At 33.2% G+C, this 15,060-nt stretch overlaps 1 protein-coding gene across 26 annotated transcripts in view; it reads left to right on the top strand.

Annotated features, from left to right (window-relative positions):
- The window catches only part of PPFIA2 (PTPRF interacting protein alpha 2), a 485,065-nt gene extending 470,507 nt beyond the window's left edge, over window positions 1-14,558 (top strand). For 22 of the 26 annotated variants that reach the window (XM_017543486.2, XM_017543479.2, XM_017543480.2 and 19 more), the window contains 5 exons: window positions 6,916-7,091; window positions 7,985-8,053; window positions 9,626-9,785; window positions 10,905-10,996; window positions 13,166-14,558. In XM_017543486.2, coding sequence (XP_017398975.1) covers window positions 6,916-7,091; window positions 7,985-8,053; window positions 9,626-9,785; window positions 10,905-10,963 — 464 coding nt within the window. In that variant the 3' untranslated portion in view covers window positions 10,964-10,996; window positions 13,166-14,558. The remainder of the gene's footprint in view (window positions 1-6,915; window positions 7,092-7,984; window positions 8,054-9,625; window positions 9,786-10,904; window positions 10,997-13,165) is intronic. The other 4 variants (XM_017543491.2, XM_017543496.2, XM_017543484.2 and 1 more) reach the window with 1 other exon arrangement.
- The last annotated feature ends 502 nt before the right edge of the window (window positions 14,559-15,060 follow it).

Raw genomic sequence — 15,060 nt, 5'->3', positions numbered from 1 at the left:
ATGGAATGGGCTTGAATGCACGTGAAAGTGATTGGTTAAAAATAGTTTTCTATGTATGGCTCATCAGAGAGTAGACAGACTCACAATGGATTTCTTGTAACACTTCATTTGATGCATTACTTTGAAGCAGGAAAGTGTTTTTCCATTATCAAAATAGAGTTGTTTAGTTTCACTTTATTTTAAGGCCTCAGGAAATTGCAGGTTGTTTTTAGTGCATTGCTATTCAGTTGAATTGAAATTTGGGAATTAATGGACCAAGAAAGACCCCAGAAGGAAGTTTGCATTTGATCAAACAAAGAATGTCTTAGCACACAAATAGATTTTACCCATGGGATACCACTTTGTAGTTTTCTTTCTGAAGTATTTTTTATCCAATTAGATTTTATTATGCCTCTGCTCACCACATGAAATGTTTCACATATAGATAGATCTAAAGGGGAAGAATTACCCAGTTGGCCCCATACCAAATGTTATATTAGTATTTGCCAATTGCTGATTAGAGTGTAGCTCTGAGGGAAAAAAAAAAAAAAAACTGCCATGATTCACTATGATAACACACAAACAACTCTGTCTGATAAATAGCTGTGAGTGATATCATAAATAGCTTGTTTCCTATGACTGATCTGGTGACATTTACAGGAATAACTCTCAACTGTGACTAGGGGGTCTGTTATTAGCTGAAGTGTTAATTAACCTTGACCTTAATGAATAGTTTTCTGAAGTGAAAGGACCCTGTGAATATCAAGAACATACTAACATTTAATTTGTTGCTAAGAAGCAGTGAACACTGATCTCTAGCCATTTATTGTTTAGGTCAAGAAGATTTCTACACAGTTTTAAAGTCAGGGCATACATTGCTTGGAAACAGATTTATGGAAAGGGATCTAACTTTAAAAATAAAAATTAAAAAAAATCTTTTTGTTCTGAGGAAGAAAAGTTTGAATTCATGCTTTATTTGCCTTTACCTCATAAACAGATCATTTTAAATATTTGATCACTCTTAACTATGGGTGTGTCATGGAATTTTTGATGGACACATATTTTCAGAAATATAACGACCACATAATATGTCTTAGACTCTCAAAATATAAACCTAACTCTAGAAAAAAAACATTCCCTATTTATAAATCCATCTAGGAAAGTGCAAAGAAAACTGGATACATTTTTTTATGACAACATTATCACATTCATTTTTAAAAATGGTTTGTTTAGTAAAATTAAGTGGAGAACTATTGCTGTCACCCAAAAGCACTTGCCTAGCTTTTGGGGTTCAAGTGTAGGGTAACTAGTTATTAGAATGAATCAGTAGCTATCAACTGCAGCTGATTATATAGCCAAATGTAATACTAACCAACTCGCATCCCATTTTCTGAGGTCCAAAAACCTCAATGGAACAAGCTAAGGAAAACACAGATGAAAAGCTACACTTCAGAACTAACTCACAGAGACAATTAACATATATAATATTAGATTTCCCTATACAGTAAAGACTATTAAGGAAATCCTTTGCTTTGCTGACAATCAGGGGAAGAAAGAGGCAAAACTGAGGGGAACAATAAATATCATACTCCTTGCAGAAATTTATTCTTGCAGAAGGACTGTGGTACATGGGCATTCCTTCTGTGTTCCTTGTGACCTAAATCCAAAGAAAGATTTAGGACCTGCTTTTGAAACGAGATCATTCAACCCACGAAAGGAGTGATGTAGAGAGATAGATGTGAGGCAGACATATATATACACACACACACACAGCTGACAGATTCACGTGCAGATGTTTTGCTAGCACTGTGGATTGCCACAGACAGAAAGAACACCAGCTAATTTGAAGAACTTCTACTTCTGATAGATTGGAGTACATTAAGTCAGACCAATCTTCCACCAAGAAGAAATAGAAAGGCTAGATAAATCAATAAATAGTAATAATGACGTATTTGAAAACAGTAGAAACCAATTAAAAGGGACAGGACTTGAGAGGTTATGATCTTGGAAAAGAGAGACATGTAAGGAAATGGTAAACCTATCATTCTCTACTGTTTTTTCTGCATCTCACAGAGGAGCAGGGAACAGAGTGGGGTGGAGGTGGGAGTGGAATTTAGAGATGCCAAAACTGCCAGGCCATCAAGGGCAAATAATCTGTAAAAAATAACAATAGTACAATAAGTAAGCCTGACCTTTTATAAAATACTCCTCTGGAGACATTCATGGACTTCTAAGAAGGATGGAATTAGAAGCTAAAAACTGAACAGAAAGCAGAAGCCAAAGGGTAAGAAATCTAGAAAGAGAACTGTTGTAATCTTAAAAAAAAAAAAAAAAAAAAAAAAAAAAAAAAAAAAAAAAAAAAAAAAAAAAAAAAAAAAAAATCAAAGATCATAACCACTAAGTATACTTTCGTTTGAGGTCTCTAATAAAACACACCCTAGGACTAAGGGTAAACTTAAACAGATCAGGGTATTTATTTTAATGTTAAGTATTATTATATATATTTGAGGTTTAAAACATGATATTATGAAACACATATAGGTAGTAAAATGGTTTCTATAGTGAAAGAGATTCCTAAGCTTTATTTTGAAATGATAAAATCTAGCATTGATTTATCTCAATCTTTAATTGGAATTAAGTTGATCTGCCCTTATTGTAACTGCAGAAAAACATAAAAGTAAAGTCCTCTCAAGACGAAGCTGACATTCAGAGCCTCTGTAGGTTTTCAACCATGTTGTGTGAAAGCAAATAAAAGAAAAACTCAGACATGTCAGATAATGGGCAAAATGAGAAAAGCCAAGATGATAAAATCAGAAAACAGAAACATTTCATAGTTGACCCTGACACTGTTTATTTAAAAATGTGTAGGGAATATCAAGTGACAAAATGGAGAATTTAATATAGCTGGAATCAATATGTTTAACAAATAATCACATGTAAATTCGAATAATTGAAAAGTATAAAAACTTAAATTGAGAATGCAATAGGTGGTTTATTAGTAGAAGAGAGTTTAGTGAAATAAAAGATCACTTGAAAACATCTAGCCCTGCATTTCACAAGAAACAAAAAGAATGAGTGATATAAAACATCACGAGAGACATATTGGACATCGTGAGGTAAGAGACAGTAAGAAAGAAGCAACATTTGAAAAGATACTGGTGGAGACATAAAAAGAAAATAATTGAAATGATAAACCACAGACTCAAGGTACTCAGTGGACCCTAAGTAAGATTAAAAATAAAAGGGGAAATAAAACGCATCTAAACACATTACAATAGAGCTACTGAAAACCATGACTCCCCACTCCCAAAAATCTTAGAATTGGCAGACTAATCTCCACAGTAATTTAAAAGGCACAATGTAAGATAACTGACATCACTCAACTAAGTAAGGCTAGAGCAAAATGGAATTATAGCCTTAAAATGTGGAATCAAACTAATTTCTCACTTTGAAGTATGTCCGTCAGCGTTAAAGACAGAATTAATACACTTTCAGACAAAATCTGAGAGACTATTTCACCAGAAAAACCAAATAGAAAAGAAATACTAGAATAAGTGATTCAAGCAGATGGAAATTATCATAAATATAAAAAATGCACACATGAAGGAGGAGAACTGAAAAATGTATGAGTAAATTTCATAATATAATATCTTCAGGGCTTAAATTTTATGTAGAATTAAAATACACAACACAAAAAGCAGGAACAGAATAAGTGAAATTAAATTGTTTGAAACTCTTTGCCCTATCTAGAAAATGATAAAAGGGATAATTTATAGTTGACTCTAATAAGAATACATATTATAAGCTTTAAGTGTTTTTACTAAAATAATAATATAAAGTATAAATATAAAAAGCTAATAGAGGGCCGGGCATGGTGGCTCATGCCTGTAATCCCAGCACCTCGGCAGGCCAAGGGAGGTGGATCCCCGGAGGTTAGGAGATGACACGAGCCTAACATAGTGAAACCCCATCTCTAGTAAAAATACAAAATTAGCTGGGTGTGGTGGCATACACCTGTAGTCCTAGCTACTTGGGAGGCTGAGGCAGGAGAATTGCTTGAACCCTGGAGGCAGAGGTTACGGTGAGCACAGATCGCACACTGCACTCCAGGCTGGGCAACAAGAGTGAGACTCCATCTAAAAACAAACAAAAAAGCTAACGGAGTGGTAGAATAAAATAAGAAAACATAATAAAAGGCAAGAAAGAAAAGGAACAAAGAACAGGTAGGAAAAATAGAAAGATGGTGGATTTCAACTCAAATGTCTAAGTAATATTAAATCGGCAAGAACTAATTCAATTTAAACACAGAGAAAAACAATGATATGCTGTACACAGTAAATACACTTTCAATATAAGAACATAGAAAACTTAGTAGTAAAGGAGATACACATGAAAATATTAACCAAAGCTGCTGTGATTCTTCTAATATCAGAATATAGACTCTAAGGCAGGAAATATACTAGAAATATCTTGGCTATTTTTAAATAATAGAAGGGAAGATACAGCAAATTTGTATGCATCTAATATGTAGATTTAAAATACAGAAAGTAAAAACTGACAAACCTTAAAAGTAGTAGATATTTTCATTTCATAATGGGAATTTCTGATTAAAACTACAATGACATAGCCATGTATTCGTTTGTCAGGGCTGATGTAACAAATTACCAAAGATTGTGTACCTTAAGCAACAAATTTGTTTTCTCACAGTTCTAGAGACTGGAAGTTCCAGCCCAAGGTGTTAGCAGAGTCAGTTCCTACTGAGAAAAAACTTACTTGCTTCGCCCCTGGCTTCTGGTGATTTGCTGGCAATCTTTGGTGTTCTTTGGCTTGTAAGAACATCACCCTGATCCCTGCCTTCATCATCAGTAGTGCTCTCCATGTGTGCATGTCTATTTCCAATTTTTGCCATTTAAGAAAGATAACAGTCTGATTGAATTTGGGCCCACTCTAATAACTCATTATAATTGATCATTTCTATAAAGACCTACTACCAAGTAAGGTTACATTCTTAGGTACTGGAAGTTAGGGCTTCGACATGAATTTTAGGTAACACAGTTCAACTCAGTACCCATAACACCTGTCATAATGGCAAAANAAAAAAAGCAAGACAAAACAAAAACAAAAAATACAAAGCATTGGTAAAGAGTTTCAGACATTAACATTGAAAGATTAAATTCTGAGTGTGAAATTTGCTTAGCAATATCTGCTAACAGGTAACCACAAAGCAATTCTATTCCTTATTTATTCCACTGCAACATGTAAATATACAAAACAAAATACATGTATAACAATGTTCAAAGCAACACTATTTTTATTTCAATATGTTTTTGGGCAACAGGTGGTATTTGGTTACATGAACAAATTCTTTAGTTGTGATTTTTCTGACATTTTGGTGCATCCATCATCCAAGCAGTGTACCCTGTACCCAATGTGCTGTCTTTTATCCCTGCCATCTCCCACCCTTTCCCCTTCAAAGCAACACTGTTCTTAATAATCCAAAGTGGAATCCACTCACGTCCATCTACAATAGAATGGACACACTGTGGCATAATCATGCAATGGAATGCTAAATCGCAATGATGATGAACACCCCACTGCTATTTGCCAACGCATAAATTCCATATTGAATGAAAGGCAGACAAAAAAAGTACTTATTGTATGATTTTATGTATGAAAAGCTAAAAATTTAAATCAGGCAAGGCAATTCTGTAAGGAAAATAGGCAGAATATTGGTTACTGTTGAGTGAGAATAGTGCCTGAGAAGGTGCATGAGGGGACTTCCGTGGGTCTGTGCTATCACTTTATTGCTTCAGTGTTGTTATACACAGGAGCACCTAAGTTGGTTATAAATGAATAAGATAGGACAAATAAGGCCTTTCAAAGACTCATCAAAACAGTTATTTAAAACATGCTTTTCAAAGGTTTATTAAAACAGTTAAAGTTGAAGAATATTTCCTGGAAGATTTTTATACATTTCCTGAAAAAGCTGTGTACTTCATTAGAGAGAAAAAAATGACAGAAAAACTTACTTTTACTTTAATATAGTTTCCTTTCCCTTTCTACAGGTAGGAAAAAAGTTTTGTTTTTTCTCATATCCCCTTAAATTTCTTAAAATTCTTTATGAGCGATTTTAGTTCTTCTGTTTTACTGTTTTTATAGTATTCTGCCAATTTGTAATGGGGAAAAAACTGAAGAAAATAACTGATAAAATATAATTTGTTTTTGTCTAAAAAAAGGAACATGACATTTTTCTCTAAAGGTTTTATTTTTAGAAAATAAAAATCAAAGGATTTTGTTCCTCGATAGGATACTACTTTCAATAAAGCAGAAACAATTTTTGACATTTGAGTGCTTGAATTTTGCGTTAGCATGTGATTGGGAAAAAAAATGCACTGAAATATAATAGGTAAGTATTCATCTGTTGACACTTTGTATTATTTTACTGTTCTTAAATCTTATGTCAGGTAAAAAAAAAAAGTATCTTCTAATCTATATGCCAATGTTTAGGTAGTGGTTAACAAACACTTATGATGAAAGGCAGTATTACAATCTCATCTGCTGTTTACTGAAGAGGTGTGTATCAAGACACAAATAAGAAATGTCTCCCTCTGGTGGTAAAACATTTAACTTTAGACAGACTCCCTAGGGCTCTGGTATGAAAACAAGAAACAAAGACACGGTGTTCTATGACAGCACTGAAGTGCTGTAATTTTAGCTGTAACAAACACTCTGAAAAACAAAAACTTTTTAAATAGATTTAGACTCGAAAAGGTTAATTATTAAAACAGTAATTATTTGCAAATGAAGGGAGCCAGGTACATTAGAGTGTGGATAAATCATAGTAAGTGTGACCTGGCAGATACCCATGGCTCATTTCAGCCAGCAGTTCTACTATGCAAAACACTGCATCCTAAAATGATACATCTCTTTACCTAGATGTGTTGGTGTGGAGCAATGACCGAGTTATTCGCTGGATACAAGCAATTGGACTTCGGGAATATGCAAATAATATACTTGAGAGCGGTGTGCATGGCTCACTTATAGCCCTGGACGAAAACTTTGACTACAGCAGCTTAGCTTTATTGTTACAGATTCCAACACAGAACACCCAGGCAAGTTGTTTTCTGCTGTAGTCTTATTGTATTCTGGTTTATATAATGATCAGCTAAACTTTTAGAAAAAAAAATCTGGCTGTGTGTTCATGGTTATTAATGAGTTAGCTCAACGTTTGAAATATGTCACTGGGGTTTTAATTTCAGGCTAGTGGATTTCTAGCCAAAAAACATCATAAAATTAAACAAGAAAGGGATTTAGAAGTTATATGGCCCAATCTCCCACCTGAATGCCAGATTCCACTAAACGAAATCCCTGACAGATGGCCATCAGTCTCCATCTCTCTGAGAGGCAGTCATTTCTATTTACATGTGTGAATTATACAGAGTCTTAGCATTGGATATGCCAGTGATTCCCAAAACTGGATAATAATTTGAATCAATATAGTTCCTGATGAATAAAAAATAAAACCTCCAACCCACGTCATAGTCCTAAGAAATCAGTTATTAAAAGATAAGGCATGGGAATCTTTATTATCTAAATTTTCCCCAAATGAAAATCGTTGGCCAGGTCTGAGAATTACCTGCATAGATTTGATTAAAAATTGACAGTCCAATTTACTTTTTTATTTTGTTTTTACATACTTCAGAGATTAACAAAATACTCAATTGGTATAAAGTAACCAAGTGAGACCAAAGCCTCTTGACCTCAGACGCTTATGCAAGACTGTTTCTCTACTGTCCACAGACCAAAAAAAAAAAAAAAAAAAAAAAAATGCCCAAATAGTTTTTATAGTTAAAATTTACAATGGCTAGTAGACATGGAGGACTTAAATCTTAAAAATCCATAAATAAAATATGGTTTTTAATACATTCTCAGATAAATATGAGCCACATGATTTTTAACACAAAATGTGATTTCAGTGATGGTAACTGTAATTTGATGTCAACAGGCAAGGCAGATTCTTGAAAGAGAATACAATAACCTCTTGGCCCTGGGAACTGAAAGGCGACTGGATGAAGTAAGTTTACCTGTTATTCAAAAAAGAGAGAGTAAAAGAAAAATGATGGAACATCTTTGTTTTTAAGTAATAGTGCTTGGAAATTAATCAAATGACTATTCTATAATTAGAATTGAGAATTTTATCCAGGTTTGTTGTTAAATATTCAATCTTATTTAATTTTGGAAAGAGCTATATTAATTATAAATATAAATATCATTTCAGCAATTAGAGATACTAAACAGTAATTTATAATTTTTACGAGCTGTAACTGCAAAATGTTGAGCAACATTTTTTTAAAAATTAGAAAAAATTAAAACACTAATATTGATAAATTCAGCTTTTTAATAAATAATGCATTTATTTCTTAAATCAGTATATCTTGCCAGGAAATTTTAGAAAATTAAAATGAAGGTAAAACTTGCTTCAGTGGATGGGAAGCTTTTTATTATTTTATATATTGATACTGAGTTTTCCTTGAAAACAGATGAGTAACATTTTAACAATCATAGAATTTGAAAGCTATATTAAGATCCACTATATCTAATATATGCATATTTAAGTGATTTGGAAAATAATAAACATGTAAGTAGCCTCCTCAGATGAATGAATACAAGGGATATTAGTAAATGCTGTGGACTGGTAGACATTTTAATAGTTTTTCTGAGTTTTTCTACAGGATCTTTCTGGAAGAAGTGGGAAAGAAACCTGAGTATGTAGTAGAAAATAAAGAGATGCATAATTCTGTGTTGCAAAGTACAGGTGTTTCTTGGTACAAAGACAAGCTGATTAAAATTATTTTATGAAGAACTCGACAAATCCAAACATGGGCCAATAATTCTATATTCAAATAGGCAGGACAAATAATCTTGGTATTATAAAATCTACTCTGTCCTTTGTCCTGTGGAAATTATAAAGAGATAAGCTCTACAGTCTTGTACTCAGCTAACTTCTGATAAATTCATGTTCTTATTCAATCAGAAAAATGATTAACATTTCTAAAAGCCTAGTCTTGAAAGTTGCATGACAGAATTTTTATTCCTTACTCAAAATTGATTCAAAAAGGTCTTCTTTTAAACTCATACACCTTAAAATACAATTATTCTTACTTAAAAGTTGCAAAAAATTACAGTAAAAATTACTGAAGACTTGTCATATTGCTGCTTTCTCTTAGGCACTGAACAGGTGTGGGGTAGCTTCTTGTAGTAATGAACTTGAAGAAAAATCTATTGAGCCAATTAAATGAGATGTGACTCTTTGTCTTTAAATTATGTATAAGTGGAACATAGTATATCCAATATTTATTTTGGAAAAAATTGGTGGCTTATTTTAGGCTTCCAAAGATATTTACTGTATAGATGTCAGACCTTAAATTTGAAATTGTATGAAAAGTTTTATTTAAAAATTTATATATCAAATCACCTACAGTCTTGTTTTGGAATCATAGAACTATCTTGATAAAGCATGATTCCACATGTATACTTGACAGACTAAATGTAAATAATCTGTGTTACATGTTTGTAAGCACACAGCTTTAAGCACATGGACTAGTTTATTTGTTTTTGTAACATCACATTATAACTGTACTGGCAGAGTGATGACAAGAACTTCAGACGTGGATCAACCTGGAGAAGGCAGTTTCCTCCTCGTGAAGTACATGGAATCAGCATGATGCCTGGGTCTTCAGAAACATTACCAGCTGGATTTAGGTTAACCACAACATCTGGACAGTCAAGAAAAATGACAACAGATGGTACAGTAGTTTTGCATTGCTTGCTTATAAAGCAAAAAGCTTGTTTAGCCAAAACTAGTATAATTCTCTGACCTTACTTTCTGGAATTATTTTCTTGAGTTGGTTTGCTCTGCTTGAAATTTGCTTTGCTCTCATCACAAACCAGACTCCATTTTACACTGCTATTGCATGAACTCATGGCACTTTATTCATAACATCCTAAAAATAATAGTTTGGCTAATGTCCACCTCTAGGAAGAACAATAAACATCGGCATTAGTTGTGCTTCTTTAGTCTTCTCCCAAAATAAACAGTTTAACTCCACTGTCTCCCTACATGTTTAAATATTGCAAATTTTATATGTTATCTTAGAAATTCAGACTCATCAAGTATTTTTTCCCTCTAATCAAGGCTGAAGGCCTTAAATAAACAAACACAAATATGAAAAGAAAATTAAAGAAACACAAAACACAGTAATTTCCTAATTAGTATTTCCTTTTGTGGACATTAGACTTACGGTATTTACTTTACAAAGGCAAACAGTCATTCCAGAGGAGGGACAACTTTGAAATAGTAGTAACAAAATTATTTCTGTTTGGGAGGCATTAACGAAAAATAGTCCCACTCTGTTTGTTGACATAATCACCTAGCATCATTATTTATTTTCAAGGTCATAGTTATTATAAATAAAAATTAGTTCCAGCATCAACTGTGATCTTTGATCTACATTTCTTACAACTTGTTAATATTGTGAAACATGTCAGCAAAATTCATGAGGAACTTAACATCATTACAGTGTAGAAGTTCTTCAATACTTAGAGCACTCATTATGGTGAATTTTTTTCTGCTCCAAGAGCAGTCTATGTATCAAAAACAGAAGCACCCTGGGGAGCTGCTCCTGTTACAGATTTCATCTAAGGAGGAATACATAACAACTCAAAAGCTCAGGTGAATTACATTGGGATAAATTTTCATTAGGAACTCGATCTAGAGAAGAGGAATGTGAGTGGCTTATATCTGAAAGAAAGAAGGTCTACTGATATGTTCAGAATCCCCATATGCAGGGAAAATAAACCTTTCTCATCTGAAATCTTGTACTCAATCATCCAAGTCCCTCTAAAGCCCTTTTCTCCATTTGCAGTTGCTTCATCAAGACTGCAGAGGTTAGACAACTCCACTGTTCGCACATACTCATGTTGACAAGCCACTCAAAGGAGGCAGCACTGACCTGCTGTGAGTAGTTTCCCTTTGGCTGACAAAAAAAGATAAACAAACAACAACAGAAAGTGTAACCTACATAGACTAGTCAATATACACTATACTCTTTGGTAGGCCCTAGCAGTACAGAAGTGAGATAACTCTTGAATTGCTTCAGGGGGAAAAGAAATCTTTGTATTTTAACTCTTAGTCTGGTATTTCCTATCACCATCTGTCTTGCTATGGTTTAAGGTCTGCCTGGTGGAGGCCTATCACTGTATTATCACACATCAGTGGGTTACCACTACACTCTTTTCTACTTTTTACTGCCATTTTATTTTGATTCGCATAGCATTTTATTAATAATAATTCAGCACTTTAAAAAACCCTATCGTTTTAAGTGTATATTTTATGTAAGAAAACCAAGGTAGGCAGATAGGGATTTAAGCAAGTTCACAGAGTCAAATAGCAACAGATAGGAAAATGGTTTAGATATGGTTTTATATTAAAAAGTAGAAACTTGCCGAGGCAGGTGGATCACTTCAGGTCAGGAGTTGGAGACCAGCCTGGCCAATATAGTGAAACCTCATCTGTACTACAAATACAAAAATTAGGTGGGCATGGTGCAGCACTCCCATAATTCCAGCTACTTGGGAGGCAGAAGTAGCAGTGAGTGGAGATAATGCCCCTGCACTCCAGCTTGGGTGACAGAGCAAGACTGCTTCAAAATAAATAAAAAGTAGAAACTGTGAAAAAAACTGTTATTACATTGTATCTTATCAATTCAATTTACACTTGCTAAAAACAATTATGAATTTTAAGTATTTGAGACTTATAGGAATGAAATTATAAGAATGGAGGATAACCATCAAGCATTTGATTTTAAGGAAATACTAATTAATGAAAGCTATTTTAAAATCCATATAAAATGAGATTTCATTGAAAACAATAGTAAAACTGCGGTTTCCTAGATTCATAAATGTCAAATGTTCATAAATTTTTTTGACCTAAAACCATGGCTTACCAAAATATTTTACCACTTTCAATTAATATTTTGGAAAATACTTTTTAAGAGCAATATTTAGAACCAAATGTGTGCACAGGGATAGCAGAAAGCAGTTATAGACAGAGGAACAGCTTGCCTTGTGCTGTTTCTTCATTGCCTTGAACTAAAAGCTCTACACAGTTTATTGTTGCTCTTTTGGGTGTAAGATGGGAGCAGATATGCTGCCTTGTTTGGATCAATATTTGAAGCTGATAAAAAACATCCAGATAAGAGATATCATTATGTACAACACTTACATTAAAATTTTAATTACAGTATATAATTTGGAACCTAATTATAGGCATGATTTAAAGTGTAGAATAATTTGCCTAAATAAGAGGCCTCCCAAAATACTGTTTATAATAGAGTCTACACATAGCATTATAATTTCTTCAGGAACGGAACACTTCAGTAATTTACAAATGACTATTTAATATATTCAATAGTGCTTGCTTCTTAGCTCTTAACTGATGGGTAGAGTTACTCTATTTGCAATCTGTTTTTTATGCATGGCATTCTAGTTCATATTTCCTAGTTTTTAACATTAATTGGGATAACAGTATTCATTTACAATAATTAAATCTAGGATAATTTTTCTTTTGGTAAAACAATAACACTTTTGTCATTAAAATAATGCAGAGCTGACTACTTGCTGTTTCTTTTGTGTCAGTAATAGTAACTGAGCTTTTTCTAAGTATATTATGGCTGAAAAGAATCAGTAATGCCTTACTACTGACACAAACCCTTTAAAATAGGTAACTTATTATTGTTTTTGTCACAAATAAAGGTGTCTTTTTAAGAACTCTATATGAACTAGAATATAAATCTATATTATGAAATAGGTCAATTCAGCCCAATTTATTAATTAGCAAGTTGTAAATTTTTCAGAAAGCATGCTAACATTTGCATAACTACCTTTGTTTACATTACTGCCATACTTTCCACAAAGTTGAGCAAATCTTACTATTTATTAAGCTCCCCTGAACCAAATTGGAGAAGAGCAAATATTAGATATAGCTGTTGGCTAGATCCTAGATTTCCTCCCCATGGTGTTTTAGGACAGGAATAAGGCTGCATGGAGGTACCCCACAGAGGAGTAGAATGAGATTTCCCAGTCTGGGACTTTTCAGTGAACTAATGCTATCCATTGTATATTTTAGATGTCGTCTTTTCAGTCTACTCTACCTAAAGTGCACTACCATCTAAGAAGACAAGCAGTGAAAATATTTGTGAAAACTGAATTCTAAGAAACTAATGATGTCATGATTTATTAAAAGCTGAAAAAAATGTGATTTTGGGGGGAGTCAGATGTTACATTTGATTAGTTTACTACAATTGTAATAAAATGCTTAAGTCATTTGAATAATAAACATCATCTACATCATAAACTCTGTACAACAGATGCTTTTATGAAATGAAGCTACTTGTTTTTCATGTTTTATTGTAATATACTAGGCATTTATGTATTACTGTGCATTTCTTTTTAAATGTGTAAGTCTTATGTAAATGGATATAAATATGATTTTTTAAAAAATAAAATATATGGTTCATGGAGTCTCGAGTACAAACCTTTGACAATTCTAAGTACTGTTTGTATTTTACCATTCCACCATTTTTACAGTTTTTGAATTGTTAACAGTCAAATCAATGTTTCCTTGAAGCATGTTCCATGCTTCAACATGTTTCTCCTTCAAGTCTGTCAATACTTACTTACTTAAAGCTGAACAACCTGCCTCTGATCATGTAAAAAAGAATGATTTAACCTGGAACTGGAGCCAAAAAATAGAGCTTTAAAGGCAATCAGGGATGTCCTATATCTTTAGAAATAGCACTGTGATGGCTCGATCTCCTTTTCAATACAAAACAAAGCCAACCTGTTTACAAGGGTCAAAAGCAATTATTTAAAAATTTATATTAAAAAACCATTATCTTCTCTTGTTACCTGTGGACCAAGGAAAAAAAAAAAAAAACTTCTTTACTAGAACCACATGTTCATTTAAGTATCTTGAACTGCCAGCCAGTACTGGACAGCGAATGTCAACCGCTGCAGAGTCTGAGGCTCATTTCCACTGGAGAAAACAAAACCCAAGAAACCCTTCCCTTTTGTCAATGGAACAGGGCATTAGCCAAACTCATGTCTAATGTTATAAGCTTTCAGCCAAGATGGCCTTGTTGCGACTTCCCTGAAGTCAGTTTATCAGAGGAAATAAATGAAAGACAGAACAATTAACACATATAGTGTATAAAAGTATGGAAGAGTAATCTCTTTCCCTGTGGCTTTATTTGGTGGTGTTACTGTTGTTTTCTTTGTTTATATGGGAGATTCAAAGTAAAACCTATTTACTAATACCATTTATCTAACTGCGGATTTTCTGCTGCTTGATCTTATTAAGCGCAAGACCTGTCATTAGTAATTTTTTTTGTATTTTAATTTGCTATGTTTGCACGTACATTACATTTGTTTCGATGTCTATTTTTGTTTAACAGATTCAGTCAAAAGGTAATGGTAACAGAAACCCTTTCCATTGTCAATAATAAAAAAAAATACTTCCAGTTCTCTGTTTAAGCTTTGTTTTCTAGTCACATAAGGCTCGACAATTTACTTAAACTATCAGGAAAATTGTTCTTTGGGTGACTCAAATATTTAGCTTCAAAAGTGAGTCTGCCACAAGAGGGAGTTCTAAACTTGCTTATGGGAGTGATCTTAAATTTTTCTAAAAATGTGGCCTGAGCAGGAACAATGAGAAAGAGCTTTCTACACTCATCTAAACATGGGCATCTTCATTCATAGAAATGAAATAGAATATAGGAACTATAACATTACAATGCCATAACTAGATTCGGATCTACTATTATACACCACTCAATCACTAAAATCAATGTCTTTCTTTTAAAGATATCAAAAGATTAATCATCTATAATAGATACTAACATAGAGTGATGCAAAAGATCCAGCTATTTCCCTCAAAAAAGCATAAAATATGCTTTAATTTATAAGACAATTTCTACCAGATTCGAAAATCGATTTAATGGATTAAGCTCAGAATCTCAACGT

Source organism: Cebus imitator, unplaced genomic scaffold, assembly GCF_001604975.1.
Source record: "Cebus imitator isolate Cc_AM_T3 unplaced genomic scaffold, Cebus_imitator-1.0 Scaffold156, whole genome shotgun sequence".
NCBI lineage: Eukaryota > Metazoa > Chordata > Mammalia > Primates > Cebidae > Cebus > Cebus imitator.
This window is presented reverse-complemented; position numbering and strand designations above follow the sequence as displayed.